The 19,532-nt window shown below is 60.6% G+C and overlaps 2 protein-coding genes across 3 annotated transcripts in view; one reads left to right on the top strand and one right to left on the bottom strand.

Moving 5' to 3' along the window:
• The window catches only part of BCKDHA (branched chain keto acid dehydrogenase E1 subunit alpha), a 26,617-nt gene extending 9,178 nt beyond the window's left edge, over window positions 1–17,439 (top strand). The window contains exons 2-9 of one of the 2 annotated variants that reach the window (XM_062176264.1): window positions 7,640–7,822; window positions 7,927–8,013; window positions 11,922–12,030; window positions 13,902–14,063; window positions 15,789–15,995; window positions 16,099–16,240; window positions 16,363–16,534; window positions 16,959–17,439. In XM_062176264.1, the coding sequence (XP_062032248.1) occupies window positions 7,640–7,822; window positions 7,927–8,013; window positions 11,922–12,030; window positions 13,902–14,063; window positions 15,789–15,995; window positions 16,099–16,240; window positions 16,363–16,534; window positions 16,959–17,129 (1,233 nt within the window). In that variant the 3' untranslated portion in view covers window positions 17,130–17,439. Of the gene's footprint in view, window positions 1–7,636; window positions 7,823–7,926; window positions 8,014–11,921; window positions 12,031–13,901; window positions 14,064–15,788; window positions 15,996–16,098; window positions 16,241–16,362; window positions 16,535–16,958 lie in introns of both variants that reach the window. The other variant, XM_062176262.1, reaches the window with a different exon arrangement.
• B3GNT8 (UDP-GlcNAc:betaGal beta-1,3-N-acetylglucosaminyltransferase 8) lies at window positions 17,433–19,532 on the bottom strand. The gene is made up of 2 exons (XM_062176265.1): window positions 19,377–19,532; window positions 17,433–19,093 (listed from the first exon to the last, which is right to left on the bottom strand). The coding sequence occupies exon 2, from the start codon at window positions 19,059–19,061 to the stop codon at window positions 17,868–17,870; it is 1,194 nt and encodes a 397-aa protein (XP_062032249.1). The 5' UTR covers window positions 19,062–19,093; window positions 19,377–19,532; the 3' UTR covers window positions 17,433–17,867.

The following is a 19,532-nucleotide window of genomic DNA, read 5'->3' as shown; positions in this document are numbered from 1 at the left end:
ATGGCAAAAGGAAGACCTCTCTCTCTCTTTCTCTCTCTCTCTCTCTCCACTCTGCCTGTCAAAAAAAAAAAAAAAAAAAAAAAAAAGACAAACTGTTGGTGAGAATTTGGTATAGTGGTTAAGATGCTGCTTGGGATGCCTGCATCCCATATCAGACTGCTTGGGTTTGAGTCCCAACTCTGCTCCGGATTCTAGTTTCCTGCTGAAGCCCAGCAGATGATGATTCGAGTGATTGTGTCCCTGCCACCTACGTGGGAGACCTAGATTGAGTTCCTGGCTCCTGGCTTCAACCTGTCCCAGCTCTGGCTATTGTGGGCATTTGGGGAGTGAACCAGTGGATGGAAGATCTGTCTCTTTTTTTCTTTCAAAGAAAAATGATGAAATTATAGCAAATTGGGGTCTGCACTGTGGTGCAGCAGGTTAAACTACAGCCTGCAGTGCCAACATCCTATATGGGTGCCGGTTTGTGTCCTGGCTGCTCCACTTCAAATCCAGCTTCTTGCTGATGTGCCTAAAATGCAGTGGAAGATGGCCCAAGTGCTTGGGCCCCTACCACCATGTGGGAGACCAGGAAGAAGCTCCTGGTTTCAGCCTGGCCCAGCCCTGACCATTGTGGCCATCTGGGGAGTGAACCAGTGGATGGAAGATATCTTTCTCCCTCTTTTCCTCCCTCCCTCCCTCCCCTCTTCTCTCTAACTCTGCCTTTCCTATAAATAAATAAATCTTTTTAAAAATTACAGCAAATGTAACTTTAGAACCTTAATTGGCTTAATTTGCTTATGATTCTAGAATCTGGGCAGCACTTCATTACATAAGATAGAGTTTTGATCCAATGAGCTGAGCAACGGGAGTTTGGTTTTACTGGCAGAAAAGGGCTGAAGGGGCCGGCACTGTGGCGTAGTGGGTTAAGCCTCTGCCTGTGGCACTGGCATCCCATATGGGCGCTGGTTTGAGTCCTGGCTGTTTCACTTCTTGCTCTTTCTTTCTTTTCTTTTTTTTTTTTAAAGATTTATTCACTTATTTGAAAAGTAGTCGTGAGGGGGTGGGGGTGCATCTTTCATCCACTGATTCACTCCCCAAATGGCTGCAATGGTCAGAGCTGGGCCGATCCGAAGCCAAGAGCCCGGAGCTGCTTCTGGGTCTCCCACGTGGGTGCTGGGACCTAACAACTTCAGCCATTTCCTACTGCTTTCCCAGCTCATAGCAGAGAGCTGGATCGAAAGTGGAGCAGCTGGGACTCCAACCGGCACCCATATGGGATGCCGGCACTGCAGGCAGCGGCTTTACCTGCTATGCCACAGCGCCGGCCCCTGGTCCACTTCTGATACAGCTCGCTGCTTATGCTCCTTGGAAAGCAGTGGAAGATGGCCCAAGTGCTTGTGCCCCTGCATCTGCATGGGAGACCCCAAAGAAGCTCCTGGCTCCTGGCTTTGGATCTGCCCAGCTCCGGCCTTTGCAGCCATTTGGGGAGTAAACGAATGGATGGAAGACCTTTCTCTTTCATTCCCTCTGTCTATAACTCTGCCTCTCAAATAAATAACTAAATCTTTTAAAAAGGGGAGGGGAGGCTAGAGAAAGCAAAAACAAAGAACAAAGAGCAGATTGATCATTTCTCCTTTTTCCAATGTTTATTTCATCTCCTTGAAAGGCAGAGGACACAGAGGGAAAGAAGGATCCTCCATCTATTGATTTACTCCCCAAACGCCCATAACAGTAGAGGCTGTACCAGGCTGAAGCCAGGAGCTGGAACTCGATCTGGGTCTCCCACGTAGGTGACAGGGACACAACACTTGAACCATCTTCTGCTACCTTCTAGGATGCATTAGCAGGCAGATGGATTGGAAATGTGGAGTAGCCTGGACTTTCTTCAAAATAGAGATTTACTTATTTATTTGAAAGAGAGGGGAGCCGATGCTGTGGTGTAGCAGGTGAAGCCACCGCGTGCAGTGGCGGCACCCCATATAGGCACCAGTTTCAGTCCCAGCTGCTCCACTTTCAATCCAGCTCTCTGTTGTGGCCTGGGAAAGCAGTAGAAGATGGCCCAAGTCCTTGGGCCCCTGCCCGGAAGAAACTCCTGGCTTCGGGGCCGGCGCCGTGGCTCAACAGGCTAATCCTCCGCCTAGCGGCACCGGCACACCGGGTTCTAGTCCCGGTCGGGGTGCTGGATTCTGTCCCGGCTGCCCCTCTTCCAGGCCAGCTCTCTGCTGTGGCCCGGGAGTGCAGTGGAGGATGGCACAAGTGCTTGGGCCCTGCACCCCATGGGAGACCAGGAGAAGCACCTGGCTCCTGCCTTCGGATCAGTGCGGTGCGCTGGCGGCGGCGGCCATTGGAGGGTGAACCAACGGCAAAGGAAGACCTTTCTCTCTGTCTCTCTCTCTCACTGTCCACTCTGCCTGTCAAAAATTAAAAAAAAAAAAAAAAAAAGAAACTCCTGGCTTCGGATTGGCGCGGCTCCAGCTGTTGCGGCCAACTGGGGAGTGACCCAGAGGATGGAAGACCTCTCTCTCTCTCTGCCTCTCCTTCTTCTCTGTGTAACTCTGACTTTCAAATAAATAAATAAATCTTAAAATAAAAAAGAGAGAGAAAGGAAGTGAGGGAGAGATCTTCATCCACTGTTTCGTTCCCCAAATGTCCGCAGTGGCTGGGTCTGGGCCAGGCTGAGGCCAGGAGCCAGACTCCATCCAGGACTCTGATGGGGGATGACAAGGGGTTCTTGGGCTGCCTTCCCAAGCACATTAGCAGGGAGCTGGAGTAGAAGCAGAACAGCTGGAACTTGACCCAGTGCTCGTATGGGATACCGGCATCATAGGTGGTGGCTTAGCCTGCTGCGCCACAGCACTGGCCCCTTGTCTATTGAATGTGGAATGTGCTTCCTGCCGCTGCAGGCCTTTGCGGGTGTGTGGTTGTCTGGGCTGACGTGTCACTGCTAGAGACGCTTTCTAGACCCCAAACACCAGGGCTGCACCTGCAAAGCTGCAGCAGGGGGCGTTCTTAGCCCTGTGAGCGTTGAAGAAGGTGGTTCTGGGCTGGGCATCTGGCCCAGCGGGTCAGACCCCTGCGTCCCACATCTGAATTATCTGGGCTCGAGTCCCTGCTCCGGCTCCTGATTCCAGCTCCCTGCTCATGTGGACCCCGAGGCAGCAGTGATGGCTTAAGTGTTTGGGTCCCTGCCACCCACGTGGGAGACCTGGATGGGAGTTCCCAGCTTTGACCCTGCCCCCAGCTGTGTTGGCGGGCATTTGAGAAATGAACCAGTGGTTGGAGCAGGCGCTCTCTCTCCCTTCTCCTCCCTCCTCAAATAAACAAGTAAGGAACTTGAAAAGCAGGTCGTGCTTAGGAAGCACTTAGTGCACTTCCCAAGCATCGGGAAGAGCTGGAGCTGCGGAGCTGCGCGGTCCCTGGGGCTTTAATGTGGGGCCGGTTGGGTTGGATTCAGGGAAAGATGAGCTGTCCTCCTTGCCCTTTCCATCTTCAGTTCTGAGAAAGCCCCTGGGTCCCCGAGGCCCTGATAGCTTGATGAATCATCACACCGGCGCTCCCAGGAAGGGGAGGCTCCGCTCTGCTGTGGTGGGGCAGAGTCAGAGCTTAGCAGAGGGCAGGCCTGGGTGGCCCAGCTGAGCTCCGAGTAGGGCACTCGGAGTAGACTGGCACCACCCAGACTCGACCTCACCTCTCTTCCTGCTGCCTGGCTGCCGTCCCCACTCATGGTCTGCGTGGCCTCGGACTAACCGCTAACCTCTCTGAGCCTCAGATACCACCTCTGTGCAGCTGCCGTGACAGTGCTCGCCTCCCTGGGCTGCACGGCGTCAATGAGCACGTGGGTGTCAGGAACGTGCCTTGCACAGCACCTGGGTGCAGGGCTCACATGCTGCAGCTGTGGTCCGAGGAGCCCCAGGCACCAGGCCGTTCTCTCCTAGGTCTTTTGTGTCCCCCAGGCTGAGGTGTTAGCCACAGCCTGCGCCCGGCTCACCCCTGCCTGCCCGGGAGGCCTTGGTTCAACACCCCTTTTTCCAGGATGCTCTTCCTAGTGCTCGCTCTGCTGCTGGCCGATGACCCAGTCCTCCCAGCCTGCGGCAGGGGCTTCTCCCGCCTCTCCACAAGAGGACGCAGGTTCCGGGAGTCTGGTTCCTGCTTAGCATGACGCGGCTGGGAAGGGACAGAACCAGGGTCAGACACAGGCAGTGTAGCCCTGGAGTCCCTGCCCCCGCCTTTTCTGAGGTTGCCCTCTGGGTGGCAGCCTTGTGCTCCTGTTTGCTAACCCCCACCCCCTCCCATCTCTAGCCTTCAGTTCCGGGCCTGACTTGGAACCAGTCTTCTGTGTCTGCCTGTTTGACAAGAACAGGCACCAAATAACACCTGCCAGCTTCTCCTGTCTGTTAGGTGCCGGCCGATCCATTTACACGCATCGCCTTGTTTAATCGCACTCGTGCCACCCCCGGAGTCCACAGGAGGAAACCAGGGCTCTGGGAGTTCTGGTCCACAGTCAGGAGGCAGGTGCCCTTGACCCTGATGCCTCGGGGAATGACTGCGCAGGTCCATCCCAGTACCGCGGAGCAGACAGGCAGGTGGTGGTTTCCTGCCTGTGGAGAGCATGTGGCTTCAGGGCTTATTAGATCTGTGGGGTCTCTGCCATTGAAAGCTGCCACAAACCCCTCAGTCTTTCCAAAAACAAGAAAAATTGGGTGGAGTCACGCCCTTCCTCTGCCATAGGAAGCACGTTCTGTGGGCGAGGCTCTGTGCTGAGCCCTTCTAGGATCAGTGCAGTAATCCTGGGTACAGGAACCCTGTCGACTCGACAGGCCCAGGAAAGTAGGGGGAGGAGGGCACAGCCCTGGCCCTGCTTAGGGTGCATGGAGGTGCCCCCTGGTCAGAGGCCTGTCCTCTGTGCCCCCTGTCCTGACACCTGGCTGGGTCTGAGCCCTTAGACCCTGTCCTGACCCTTGCTGCCCCCTGCTGTGTCCTCTTGGGGCCCCATGTGTTATCGCGGCAACGTCTCTGCCAGCCCTGTGCAGCCTTGGGCGGGTGAGGAAGCCCAGAGGCAGGTCTTGGGCAGAGCCACCGTGGCCTTTAGATCTAGGGTCAGGTCGTTCCGGCCCTGGAGGCAGCAGACCTCGGTGCTCGTCCGCCCGATGTGGTGAGTGCCTGCTGTGCAAGCCACCTGGGCGCTGTCCTTGCCTTTTTGGCAGGGGACTGGGGCGCACGTTGGCGACACGCACAGAACAAAGGAATAGTGGACAATGGAAAGGCCTGGCTGTGCCGAGCCCCAGAAGGGGAAGCAAAAGGCCGACGGTTCCCCTCGCCCAGGGAGGGGAGTCTGCGTGGTGGTGTCAGGCCTCAACTTGCTCCGCCGTCGGAGTGTGATTTCCTTGTAGCCACAAGCGCCTCATCTCTTCTAGAGCCCTGGACGGCTCGCTCAGCGCAGTCGGAGGTGGGGAGAGGCAGCTTGCAGCAAACGCCACCCTACTTGGCTCCCACTGGAAGCTGAGCCACAGTCTCCCACCCATGGGGGCAGCTGTGGCAAAGGTGCAGGTGTGTGAGGACCAGGCGCAGTTGGAGCGAGGGTTCGGGCGTGAACCTCAGCCCAGCCCTGCCAGGATTTTTGTTTCTAGCTGTGTGTCCTAGTGCAGGCTCTTGTACTTCCCATGCCTCGGTTTCCTTGTCAAGGCCGTGCAGCAGTGGACAAGCTGGCCTCACAGACGCCCAGGGGACTCGGTGAGGCTGTGCGTGCAGCACGCGGCCTGGCACACGTAAGACTGCTCTTACAGTGCTGCCACCCGGTCAAGGCTGCCTGGCTCAGGCAGAGAACTCTAATTGCTCTCCCTTCTGGCGAGTCTGTCGGCCTCCCCAAGTCCCCCGGGCCTTCCCAGCCTTGCCTCTGCTCTGAGGAAGTGACGCCCCCAAGGGCCTCCACAGCCACTCAGCTCCTTCCGGAAAGTTCCCACCAAGGCAACACCATGCCTTGCCAGGAGCGCCCCTCTCCAGACTCCCCCTGCCTCCTCTCATCATCACTTGGTCAGCAAGGACACGTGTCCAGCCTGCCTCAGGTTCCCAGAACCCTGCACAAGACCAGAACAAAGCAGGTGCTCAAATATTTGCTGAGTGACTCAGCCGGGGCTGGGAGCAGAGGGTACTGGAGCCCTGAGGAGGAGGCCTGGGGACAGGGTGGAGGGGGGTAGGGGGGGGTGGGGAGGTGGGCGCAGCCAGTGAGGTTCTGACCATTCACTGCCTGACTCAGGGGCGCTGCTGAGCTTTTCCCATGCGTGAGCTCGTTTAAGCCTCGTGACGTTTCCAGGAAGGTTCTCCAGTGTACAGCCTGGGAGGGGCTGCGTGTGCACATGCAGAGGGCGGGTCATTTACTGTGTCTTTCCGGAGGGGATCGGAACTCGGCTGCTCCAGCTTCCTGTCACTGCAGATTCTGGGAGGCAGAGTGATGGCTCAAGTATTATGAGTCCTGCCATCTTCACAGAGACCTTGACTGAGGTCCCAGCTCCTGGCTCTAGCCCTGGCCACTGTGAGGGGAGCAAACTAGCAGATGGACATGTGTCGTCTGCTTGCCTCTCAGGTAAACAAAAAGCTAAGTTTATCTTGGTATAACATTTTTTTGAAATCTGTACATAAATGCATTTTTCCATTAATTTTTGAAGACCTCTTTAAAAAATAAAAAATATTATTTATTTGAAAGGTGGAGTTAGAGAGAGGTCTTCCATACGATTGTTCACTTCCCAAATGGCTGCAACAGCCGGAGCTGGGCCAATCTGAAGCCAGGTGCCAGGAGCCAGGAGCTTCTTCTGGGTCTCCCACATGGATGCAGGGGTCCAACCACTTGGGCCATCTTTTTCTGCTTCCCCAGGCCACAGCAGAGAGCTGGATCAGAAATGGAGCAGCCAGGATTCGAACCAGTGCCCATATGGGAAGCCAGCACTTCAGGCGACAGCCCTACCTGCTACGCCACAGCGCTGGCCCCAAAGACCTCTCCTTTATGCATGGATTTCAAATTTCTTCTGCAGCCAAATAAACTTTCTAGTCCCACAAACATTTTATTTATTTATTTTGAAAGGCAGAGCAATGCAGAAAAAGAGCAAGAGACAGATCTTCCATCCGCTGGTTCACTCCCCCAGTGGCTGCAGCACCAAGGAGCCTCGAACCCCATCTGGGTCTCCCACATGGGTGGCGGGGCCCAAGCTCTTGAGCCATCACCTGCTGCCTTTCCCAGGTGCATTAGCAGGGAGCTGGATCAGAAGCAGAACAGCCAGGACTCAGACCGGCACTTATAAGGGATGTTGTCCATCGCAGGTAGCTGCTTAACCCACTGTACCACAAAGCTGGGCCCTCCATGACCCATTTGAAGTCCCTCATAGCTACCAGGGAGCTGCTCGACGCTTTTTAGTCAGTGATCTTCACGACAACCCTGTGGGAAGGGTGCGCCTGTTTTCTCCCCAATTTTCAGGGGAGGAACAGACCTGGAAGTCGTTAACCTGAAGGTGGAGACCGTGGTGGAGCTGGGGTTCAGGCTGGGGGGTCAGGCCCCAGCATCGCCTGCTGCCCTGTTGGCTTGCTCACATGCCATCCCGCTGCCAGGTTGCATCCCTGGAGCCTCAGTGCCACTGCTGACATGGCGTCCCCGCCCTCTCCCCAGCAGCTCCCCAGGCGGCAGCAGCAGCAGCAGTTCTCCTCCCTGGACGACAAGCCCCAGTTCCCCGGGGCCTCGGCAGAGTTCATAGACAAGCTCGAGTTCATCCAGCCCAATGTCATCTCGGGCATCCCCATCTACCGCGTCATGGACCGGCAGGGCCAGATCATCAACCCCAGCGAGGACCCCCATGTGAGCGGCTGCCTTTTCACCTCCCCGTGCCCCCCGTGCCCGGGCCCCTTGCCTGTGTCCCCTGTGATCCCAACAGGCCCTTATCTGTGTGCCTCCACCTGCAGCTGCCCCAGGAGAAGGTGCTGAAGTTCTACCAGAGCATGACGCTGCTCAACACCATGGACCGCATCCTGTATGAGTCCCAGCGGCAGGTGCGTGGCCGCCTGCGGAGGAGTCAGTCCCCTGTGGTCGTTCCAGCTGTGTTTAGGGAAGAGGATAGAGATCCTCATGTGTGGGGAGCCGGGGAAGGGAAGAGGGGTCCTTGGCATTCTCGCTATGCTCATGGGACTCTGGAAGAAGAGTATGGGAGTGTGGCCAGGGGTCCTGCCCAAGGGCAGAGGGTGACCCTGTCATGAGGACATGGCTGTGGGCCTGGCTGGAGGCTTCAGGTGCAGGAAGGGCAGGAGTGGAAGCCTCCAGCCCTCGCTCTCTGCAGCTCACAGTCCTGACAAACCCGGAGGACCCACGGAGCAGTGAGGCCCGTGCCAGATGTCCTCTGATCCTTAGAAGTCTTGGTCCCAGGGGCACATGGGCCTGGGCAATCCAAGGTCCACAGGGGGATTTGCTGACTTACATAACTTCGAGGCCACAGGGCCCTGCCTTGAGGTGTGGCTGCATCCAGAGGGCTCAGGAGGTGCTCTCGGGCCTTTCCCTCTCCTCTTTGCTTTGGCTTCCCTTGTCTCCAGGTGGTGATGGTCCCTGGTTGCCCTCGGCTCAGGGAGAGGTGGTGGAGAAAAAAGGCTCTGTGTGGGCCCTGAGCAGGTCTGTAAGACTGAGGTTCTGGCCCTGGGAGAGTTGTTTGGTCCACCCCCCAACCCCCACTGCTTCCATCTTGCCTGAACCTGCCTCAGGTCGCCCTGAAGACTGACGGTGATGTTAGGTCCTGTGACGCTGCCAGCCTTGTGGTTACCGCTCTGTGCGGCAGTGGAAACAGAACAGTCCCTTAGGGTCCTGCAGAAGGCCCCCGGCTGATGCTCGCTGGCCAGGCTCAGGACCCATGCCACACCCAGGAGCCGAGGGTGGAGGAGTAGAGGCCACGGCTCCCAGGCCACACAGACTAAGAGCCGGGGCAGGGTTCCTGTTGGAAAGGGAAAGGGTGTTGGGCAGGCAGCCCTCAGATGCCAACCCTCCTGTGGACATGAAATAGGGGGTGGGCCTGGAAGTCTGCGTTCGCATCAGGTCCCTGGGTGATCAAGCCCCTTAGTGACTCCTACTGAGGTGCGAGGCCCCTGGGCAGCAGGACACAACTGAGTGGATGCAGGCGGGCAGCCCACTCCTGACTCTCCCACTCACAGGAATACTTCCTGTGGCTTCCCCAAGTAGGGAGGTGTCCTCACCCCACCCAGAGACTTCCCTGGGCACCCACTGTCCACAGGGTCAAGCCTCACCACGCTGTCTCCCATTCTACGGTGGGCTCCTGCTCTTCCCCCCTGCCCACAGTCTCAGTGCCAAGCCAGGCCGCCCCTGCCTGTGCGCTCCGACCCAGTCACAGCTGTGACTACACAGGTGCGGTCTCTTGTCTCTGCCTCACATTTCTTCACTGTGAAAATGTGGGTCTCAAGGCAGCCGTTTGTGCCTGGAACACCCACATCCCACACTGGGGGCCTGGGTTCGAGTCCAGCCTCCTGCTCGTGCTGACCCTGGGGGCAGCAGTGATGGCTCCAGTGGTTGAACCCCTGCTTCCCACGTGGGAGACCCAGATCAAGTTCCAGGCTCCTGGCTTGACCTGGCCCATCTGGGAGAAAACCGGTATGGATGGGAGAGTGCTCTGAGTCTTTTTGCCTTTCAAATAAATGAATTTTGAAAGTTTTAATATTTATTTATTTGAAAGGCAGAGTTACAGACAGGGAGAGATACAGAGAATGAGGTCTTCCATCTCCTCAAATGGCTGCAACAGCCAAGGCTGGGCCAGGTGGAAGACGGGAATCTGGAACTCCATCCGGGTCTCCCACACGGGTGGCAGGGACCCAGGCCCTTGGGGTCATCTTCCATCGCTTTCCCAGGCACATTTGTAAGGAGCTGGATTGGAAGTGGAGCAGTCAAGACTTAGAACCAGTGCTCACGGAGAATGTGGGTGTCATAGGCAGTGGCTTAACCCACTGCACGGCAGTGCCAGCCTGCTTCAAATTCTGTTAAAAGTGGGGAGGGTCCTAGTAGAACCCATCTGTAGGGTTGGCCTGGAATTCAGGGAGACCCTGCATAGTAGGTGCTTGGCTGACAGGACGCCTTCAGTAAGGTCCCTGTGCCGTCACTCAGGGTTCAGCTGCTGTTAGGGTTCTGTTTGGTTGTGACAGACCACCTTCCCATGCAGCACGGAGGGGAGCCCTAGCAAACACAACCGCTAGCTCAAACAGATTCATGCTCTCTCCTGTCTGATAAGGGAAACCTGGAAATGAGTTGCCTGGGGCTGGGCTGGCAGTAGCGCTGTGGGGCATGGGATGCCCATTTCCCATCACTGCCATGTGCACTCCCCGGTGCTGGCTTCTACCTTTATGGAGCTCCCTCTAGTTTCATTCCAGGCAGGAAGTAGAAGGTAGATCAGAGGGGGCTAAGTCCCACCCCCACTTCTATAGAACTTTCCGGGGGGTCCCACCTAGTGAGGTCACTGCTAGCTGCAAGGGGACAGGAATGTAGTCTTTCCGTCTGGCAGGGGCCCCCTGCCCTGGAGTGAGCTTGTTGGCAGAGGAAGGGGCCAGGCACTTCTGCCACTCGCTCAAGTCCTGTTTCCTCTGGGGCTGTCTCAGGCCCCTCTCTGTGCTCACCTGACAGCCCTGCCAGGCCTTCAGCACCCAGCCTCCACCCACTCACTTGGCACTAGAAAGCCAATTAACTTTTAATTGGTTCCACACTTAGAAGAAAGCTCTTATTCATCAGTTTCCCCCACAACAACCAGAAAGCCAGGCCAGGAATCCACAGGGAACCCCGCTGAACCTGAGGAGGGCTGGCCATGGGGTCCTGCAGGACCACCCTGGCTTGCCCTGCTCCCCCTGCACGTGGCCTGGCTGCTGTCGGTTCCCATGCACCTGCGGCTCCCCAGGTCTCCAGCCAGGCTTCTCAGAGCCCGGGCGCCCCCTGGCCTCGCCCTGCGTGCCCCGCAGCACGCTCAGCCTGTCCAAACTTGACATCGTGTCTTCCTCCCAGACCTGTTCCTCTTCCTCCCTGGGCCCATTTCGCAGAGCAGGGTGCCGCCATCCAGCCTTTGCCAGTCTGTGGACCTGCACCTCCCACCCACCTTGTGCCTCTCTGGGTCCTGCCTTGGAAAGCACTCATCAGAGCCCGGGCCCTTCCTCTCTCCTGCTCACTGTTGGTGCCTTGGATTCCAAACTACTTGTTGCCCCTCGTTGTCAGGAAGCAGCCACTGGTCCATGCTTTTGGCTGGGTGCAAGCAGGAGAAGGGCGGGCAGGGCAGGGCATTGGCTGCAGTGGTCCCTCATCTCGAAAGCAAAGCTAAAGCTGTGTCCCAGGCCAGCTCTGCCTGCGTGGGGGACTGGGAACTTGGGTGCAGTTGGGAGATGTGGGAGCAGGGGGCTGCCCTGGGTGCCCCAGCACCCTGACTGGGCTCCCTGCACTCAGCCCTCTGCTCCTCTCCCCCGGCACCGCTCCCAGCCAGGCCCACCCTCCTGGCTCCATCCATTTCCCGTAGGCAGCCCGAGAGGCTTTTAAAACCCCAGACTGACCACGGGGCTCCCTGGAGAACTGTGCGTGGTTACAGATGCTGCGTGCCCTGCATTACCCTGCCTGCTCTCTCCTGACTCCCAGCCTTTCTGGCCTGTGGCCTGCCTTGTGCCTCTGCCTGGGACCCTCCATCCACTTGGCCTTTGCTCACTTTAGGCAGTCCTCTGATGCCCTTCAGCTGGGACAGGTCCCTCCTTGGGCTCCCATCCCAGAGACCTCATCGCCCAGGCTCTAACTTGGCAGCTCCCTGGGGGCAGGAGCCCCAGCAGGGCCTGGCCAGGGCCGGCTTTCAGGAGGACACTTGGTTAACGGGGCCAGCAGGGCTCGGGCAGATTGGGCTGACTGTCATTGCTCAGCATAACCAGACCCCCTCGCCCTCCCCCAGGGCCGGATCTCCTTCTACATGACCAACTATGGTGAGGAGGGCACGCACGTGGGGAGTGCAGCCGCCCTGGAAGACACAGACCTGGTGTTTGGCCAGTACCGGGAGGCAGGTATGTCCGCCTGCACATTTTTGTTAGCCCACATGCTCTTCCAGGAGCAGCCCAGCGCCAGGAAGGGGTGACGGGCTCGGGGTGGGTGTGTGGTACAGTAGAGGTTAAGTCTCCACTGGGACACGCATGTCCTGTGCTGGAGTGCGTGGCTCCACTCCATCCAGCTTCCTCTAATGTGCGCCCTGGGAGGCAGCAGGGATGGTGCCCACCGGTACAGGTCAGCACACGCGGCCATTGAGCCTCCTTCCCCAAGCTCACCCGGCAGCCCCCGCGTAGGTGGCCCCCAGGGTGAGTATGTTCCATGCCCACTCTGAAGCGTGTTCACGGTACTCACAGTACCTCCACTCCTCAGGAAGTGCGTAGTCTCAAAGCCAGCGGTGTAGGCAGACCTGAGCCGAGCCGTTACCCTGTTAGCTGGTGAGCAGAGATGCTCCCCACTTCCCCTTCTCCAGCTTGGTGTTGGCTTGTGTGCGTGAGTGCATTGTGCCGGCTCCCCACTCCGTCCTCGCTGGGGTGGGGACGCTCGTTCCCCGGCTGAGGACGCGGAGGGTGCCGTCTGCCTCGGGTCATCTGAGCGTTCATCAGCGCGTGCTCTGTGATCTGAGCTGATGCTTGCGATTGCTGTTGAGGGAAGATGTGTATCACAAACCGTGACACTGGGCTGGCGCCGTGGCTCACTAGGCTAATCCTCCGCCTGCGGTGCCAGCACCCCAGGTTCTAGTCCCGGTTGGGGCACTGGATTCTGTCCCGGTTGCTCCTCTTCCAGGCCAGCTCTCTGCTATGGCCTGGGAAGGCAGTGGAGGATGGCACAGGTCTTTGGGCCCTGTACCCGGGTGGAAGACCAGGAGGAATCACCTGGCTCCTGGCTTCAGATCGGCACAGCGCGCCGGCCATAGCAGCCATTTGGGGGGTGAACCAACGGAAAAGGAAGACCTTTCTCTCTGTCTCTCTCTCACTGTCTAACTGCCTGTCCAAAAAAAAAAAAAAAAGTGCCGCTGTGTAATGTGATCCTCATGATTCACCTGGAGGGCGCCCTGCGGTGAAGACGAGGAACACGGGGTCTGGAAACTGGGGCCCCACAGCTGCTGCCCGAGGCGCCTCAGCGGTGGTGTGAGGACGCCACTCCTTTTCAGGAGGCCGCTGAGGGGCACAGCTTCTCCCAGGACGTCGCGGACTCCGTCCCGCCCTCTGTCTTAGCAGGCAGGGCCCCTTCCCCAGAGCAGGTGAGGTGGGCGTCCAGAGGCTGTGCTTGAAGGAGAGGGCCCGCTCCAGGCAGCGCGGGAGTCAGTGGTCCTGGCTTTTACTGGGCTCATCGTGATCATGTAAGCGTCTGAATAGATTAAAAACACCTAAAGCTCTCGAAATTTGTCATTAAATCAGAAGAAGAAAACGGCTGGATACCTGCCGTTTTGTAAATTTGCACTCACTTGAGAGAGGGCCCTGATCTGCTGGCTTACTCCCCAGGATGCCCACTACAGCCGGGGATCCGAGGACTTGGGCCATCGCCACTGCCTTCCAGGGTGCGCGTTTGCAGGAAGCTGGAGTCAGGAGTGGAGCTGGGACTCTACCCCGGCGCTGTGATGCCGGCTGCCGGTGCCCTAACCATTAGGCTGAACGCCCACTTCCTCTTTCTTTTGAGAAATCAGATGGAGCTAGGCATCGGCCTCCCTCTCCATAGGTGCACACTTTCCAGCCTGCCCACGTCACATGTCTGTGCCACCTGCCGGTCCCTGTGAGCGTGCGCATTTGCCTGCCCCGCCCAGTCCTGCTCCCTTGTTGTATAGACAGGGAAGTGGAGGCAAGGGGCTTCTCCCAGGTCTCTGGGTTGGTTGTCCCCACCCTCAGCTGACCGTGGCCTCCTCCCTGCCCAGGTGTGCTGATGTACCGGGACTACCCCCTGGAGCTGTTCATGGCCCAGTGCTATGGCAACGTGAGCGACCTGGGCAAGGGGCGCCAGATGCCCGTCCACTATGGCTGCAAGGAGCGCCACTTTGTCACCATCTCCTCTCCACTGGCAACGCAGATCCCTCAGGGTGAGGACGCCTGCCCTGGTGCCACGCCCTGTCCAGCCTCCGCCCGCCTCTCCCTTCTAGGTGGCCTTTTGGGCAGTGCCACCCACAGAGTCAGCTCTGCTCCAGGCTTTCCGGACACTTCTTGCCGGGACCCTTCTGGAGAGGGCTTTGTCCCTACCGCGTCCGGCAGCCCTGAGCTGGTGTAACCACGCTCACGGTCTCCCAGACGTGCGTCTGCCCCACCCAGCTGCTGTGTTCCCGAGCGTCTGCTGGGGTCTTGAGCACTGCGTGGTCCCGTGTGTCGGCCAGGGTCCGGGCATGTGCTGACTGATGGGGCCCTCACTCACCGCTGACAGCAGGAAACAGAAGTGTTGCAAGGGGTGCGCTTGCAGTAGAGGGAACATCAGGGACTCAGAACAGGCGACCCCAGAGCCCTGGTCCTTGCCCTAACCCGGTACCTCCCTCCTTCCCCAGCCTTACTGCAGCTGCCCTGAAGCCCCTCCATTAAAGGGGACAGCTTGCACCATACAGCAGAGACCAAGCGGTCGGGCCTCTCCCGTCCTCTGGGGCCTGCAGCCTGCTCGCAGCTGCAGCTCTCTGCCCCAGAGGCCAGTGGTGCGCCCCGCACACCAGGAGCTCGTGGTGGTCTGGGCGGGGACAGGAGTGCAGGCCTCCTGGGGTGGTGGTCTGGGCGGGCACAGGAGTAGTGCAGGCCTCCTGGGGTGGTGGTCTGGGCGCGCACAGGAGTAGTGCAGGCCTCCTGGGGTGGTGGTCTGGGCGGGCACAGGAGTAGTGCAGGCCTCCTGGGGTGGTGGTCTGGGCGGGGACAGGAGTAGTGCAGGCCTCCTGGGGTGGTGGTCTGGGCGGGGACAGGAGTGCAGGCCTCCTGGGGTGGTGGTCTGGGCGGGGACAGGAGTAGTGCAGGCCTCCTGGGGCAGAGCAAGGCAGCCTTCTGAGGAGGTGGCAGTAGAGTGACAGGTTGAGTCCTGGCCTAACCTTCCATTTGGGTGCCCACCTTGTGCCAGATGCCATGCCAGGCTAGTGAGCATTGTGGCATGGATCTGGCCAGCACCCAGGGCAGAGACGGGCGTCCAGAGGTTAGGGACGCAAGCCCTGTGGGAAGCGGTGGTGGTGCGGGTGACATTCAAGAGCGGAGCCGTCAGGGAGTGAGTGTGTGAGGAGCAGGGCGAGCCGGCTGGGCAGGGGCAGGGTGGGCAGAGGCCAAGGCTGGCTGCGGTGGTGGGGGAAGGGTGCAGAGCGCGCAGATTAGGAGGGGACTTTGAGTTTCAGGAGTGTTCCCAGAGCCACATAGTGCTGTGGACATTCGAGCAGGGTCTGGCTGCTCAGGGTTGCAGGGGCCAGGGAGGAGGCTGTGTCGGAACTCAGAACGTGGCTGTGGCTTGGCCAGGGTGCTGGGGGACCAGGATGGGTGAGAGGGTGGCAGTGGCTGTATTTTGAAGGTGAAGTTGATACGTGGAATGGCAGAGGGCTTGGAGTGGGGGTGATGCCCAAGTGTTTGGCCTGAGCTGGAGTTGGGAGCGTGGAGCAGGGGTCGGCTGCGGGCAGGTGCTGGGGTGGGAAGCAGGTCTTCTTCCCTGGAGAGCCAGACCACAGCCGGCCTCAGCCCCAGAGCGCTGGGCCAGGGCAAGTGTCCTCAGGGTGTGTGTGTGTGTGTGTGCGCACGCGCAGAGTGCCCTCCTTATGCGTGTGTCCACTCCTGCTCACCGCCCACTCACACCCCCGCAGCGGTGGGGGCAGCCTACGCCGCCAAGCGGGCCAACGCCAACAGGGTCGTCATCTGCTACTTCGGGGAGGGGGCAGCCAGCGAGGGGGACGCCCACGCAGGCTTCAACTTCGCCGCCACACTTGAGTGTCCCATCATCTTCTTCTGCCGGAACAATGGCTACGCCATCTCCACGCCCACCTCCGAGCAGTACCGCGGGGATGGCATCGGTACGGACTGGCGTCCCCTCCTTGCCCCTGCCCCAGGCCTTCTTCCCTCCTTGCCTCTCACCTGGGCCCCGGGGCCTGAGCAGCCACCCCTCTGTGCCCACAGCGGCACGTGGCCCCGGCTACGGCATCATGTCAATCCGCGTGGACGGCAACGACGTGTTTGCCGTGTACAACGCCACGAAGGAGGCCCGGCGGCGGGCAGTGGCCGAGAACCAGCCCTTCCTCATCGAGGCCATGACCTACAGGTGCCCGCCCCTCCCCAGCCACTGCCCCCAGGGCTTTGACTCCCCCCAGTGCGGCCCCCTTCCCTCCGTTCCCACCCCTGCCATCCCTTTCCCTTCCTGACCCCGGCCCACTCCCCGGGCAGGATCGGCCACCACAGCACCAGTGACGACAGCTCCGCGTACCGCTCAGTGGACGAGGTCAATTACTGGGACAAGCAGGACCACCCCATCTCCCGGCTGCGGCACTTCCTGCTGAGCCGCGGCTGGTGGGACGAGGAGCAGGAGAAGGCCTGGAGGAAGCAGTCTCGCAAGAAGGTGACGAGGGCTGGGATGGGGGCAGCGGGGAGCCTCGGGGCGGCACCAGTGCTGTGTCCGTGTCCTTGGCGCACGTCCTGGGCCACTTGTCTGCCCTCCGTTCCTGATCTCTGAAGGGGTCCTGGTGGTGCCCACTCCAACAGGCGGTTTGAGGGTCAGGTGACAATCCATGTGCAGTTGGGGGTGCCCTGGCCACAGGCAGCTCGCTGCCCCCTTCAGCCCAGTCTACTGAACCCCAGGGCACAGCCTGGGGTCAGGCAGCTGCACGCCCCACCCTGCCCATCATCCTCGACAAGCCACGCCCTCCCAGGGACAGAGGCTGGGGGTCAAGTGAGGGGCTGGGACAGGTGACCTCGCGGCGTCCCTGCCAGGCACCAGGCTGTCTGGGGAGGCTGCCTGCCGCCCACTACCCTGGGTTCCACAGGTGATGGAGGCCTTCGAGCAGGCCGAGCGGAAGCTGAAGCCCAGCCCCAGCCTGCTCTTCTCGGACGTGTATCAAGAGATGCCCCCCCAGCTCCGCAAGCAGCAGGAGTCCCTGGCCCGGCACCTGCAGACCTACGGGGAGCACTACCCCCTGGACCACTTCGACAAGTGAGGCCTGGGCCCTGCCCCTCAGCCGCCCAGCGGGCAGTCCCCTGTGAGGGGCAGGGGAGCCAGCAGGTGCTCCCGTTGGAACCTTCGGGCCTGGGTTCCTGGCACCTGAGACTGGAATGTGGGTGGCTACGCACCCCATATCTGCCCCCTGCAGGCTGTCTGTTACACGTAGGGGGCAGTCTGCCACGGTATGAGGCCCTGGCAGCCCCCTTACCTGCTTTACGGTGCCTTCCCAGGAGCGCCTCCAGGAGGGAAGCTCCTCTGGACGGGGTGTGGGGGCAGCAGAGTGAATAAACTGTCTCTGCCCTCGGCCCTGGCCCTGCGCTGCTGTTGCCCAGAACTGGGGGGTGGGGGAGGGAGCCTCTGCCCCTCGGTAAGTAAGGCCACGGGCCGTCTACTTCCTCTCCACCCCAGCTTCCCCCAGGCTTGCACAAGCTGGAGGGGCAGCCTCAGCAGAGGGGGTGGGGGCCTCCAGAGTCGGCGCCTGCTCCCCCACAGGGAGCCTGCGGTCTGTCCAGCGAAGCGACCAGGAGGCCCTGCCCGGTCGCTATGAAGGTCAGGGTGCCTGTGCCGCTCCAGAGCCCGGCAGATGCAAAGACAACCCCAGGCCTCCGTGTGGGGAGCGCGTGTTTATCAAACACAAAAAGACCACGGCAGTCGGCGCAGCCTCAGGCTGTCCCGGTTCTAGAACCGTCAAGGCCTGGAAGGAGGGGCCCAGGCCAGGGGCACCCCTGTGGGCTCAGCACTGCGGCTGCGGGGCACGCAGGTGTCTCCAGAGCCCGATGCTGTGCTGCGGGCTGAGAGGCTGCACTAGCAGCAGGTCCTGGAAGGCGCAGGAGTCCAGGGCGCGGTGTGCGGGCCAGGCAGTGTGGAAGCCTGGGTGGGCCCGGGGCACCAGGCCCAGGGCACGGAAGCAGAGGCCGGTGTAGACGTCATCAAAGGGGAAGGGCGCCACACGGGCAGCTGCCCGCAGCAGCCAGGGGGCCAGGCGCCCAGCAATGACGTAGCCACCCCCGCTGGCGTAGGCTGGGTAGTCACCTTCAAAGAAGGAGCCAGGCACGTAGAAGGGTCCTCCCGCCTTGCGGAGGGGCTTGGCCTGGGTAAAGATCTCCCCCAGGTAGAGGCTTCGGGCCCAGGAGGGCGGCAGGGCCTGCAGGTGACCCAGCAGGGCAGGGGTGTGCACGAAGGCATCATCCTGGGCCTGCAGGACAAAAGCCACGTCAGGGCAGTGGCGGCCCAGCCAGGCCAGCAGCAGCAGGTCTTTGAGTGTCCGGTTGAAGGGGACGTCGAGGAAGTCCCAGAGCAGCAGGTCACGGTGGCGGCGGCTCTCCCAGGCCACCAGCGAGCCTAGGTCAGGCCTGCCCTCTCCCGCTGGGGACCCCAGCAGGAAGAGCAGTCGGACCCCAGGTGCTGGACTGCCCCAGGTCTCCCTCACGGCCTGCCGCTCGGCGAAGCGCCCCGGCTCCGACTTGACAGCCAGCAGCAGGTAGGGGACGTCCGCAGCCGAGCAGCCGGCCACGTGGCTGCCACCACCCTCGGGCAGCCACCGCGGGAAGCTCCGGCAGGCCGCTGACAGCAGGAAGCGGCGGAGGTCCTCAGGGTAGGAGGTGAAGTCGGGGATCTGGGCAGCTGCCGCAGCCCCCCATGCCTGGCAGCCCCCAGCCTCCACGCTGTCCCCACCAGGCAGGGCCCTCAGCTGCCGCTGCTGCTGGTTCCAGTAAGCCGGGGGCGGCGGGCCAGTCTGGCCCAGGCGGGCTGAGAGGTTGGCAGGCAGGGTGGGCTCGGGGCAGGCCGAGGTGGGGTCTGGCAGGGCGCCCCTGGGTCCTGCGGAGGCCTTGCTGAGCCGGGCCTCGGACGTCCACTCGATGTACACTTTGAGGCCCAGGAGCGCGAGCAGTGCTGACAGGCAGAGAAGGCACTTGGAGCAGCGCATGACCCGGTCAAGGGAGGGGGCGGCCGCAGGAGCTGTGAGGGAGCCACGGAGGTCTTTGGGGGCGCAGAATGGGACTCCCAAGGCCTGTCTCCCACACCCCAGACCCAAACTGCTGCCCACCCAAGGGCCCAGCTGCTCCTGTTTCCCACACCTAGGAAGCCCCCCTGCAACCCCAGCTCCCTCCACCTTCCTAACCACCTACTCTCCCTCTGCACGCCAGGGACAGCGCCCCGCGTTCCCACCTCCCAGTCCCCGCTCAGCTCCTTCCCCACAGCCCCCCCAGGCCCGGGGAAGCGGGGTCTGGCTCCTCCTCACCTCAGGGTCCAGCTCCCACCACCCCCGGCACTGCCGGGCCTCCGCCGCAGCTCCCTCTGCTCTGCCCTTGCGTGTGCCTGGTGCCGTAGGTCTGGCAGCCCAGCCCAGCCCAGCCCAGCCCAGCCAGTCCAGAGGGGCGGGGGAGGAGTGCAGCGG

The sequence above is a fragment of the Lepus europaeus genome, chromosome 19 (assembly GCF_033115175.1).
Source record: "Lepus europaeus isolate LE1 chromosome 19, mLepTim1.pri, whole genome shotgun sequence".
NCBI classification, from domain to species: Eukaryota; Metazoa; Chordata; class Mammalia; order Lagomorpha; family Leporidae; genus Lepus; species Lepus europaeus.
Note: the sequence above shows the minus strand (reverse complement) of the source record. Positions and strands in the feature narration are given on the sequence as shown.

What these genes read in the sequence shown, in the direction of transcription:
- B3GNT8 (XM_062176265.1), bottom strand. Translation starts at nt 19,061, where the DNA reads ATGCGCTGCTCCAAGTGCCTTCTCTGCCTGTCAGCACTGCTCGCGCTC.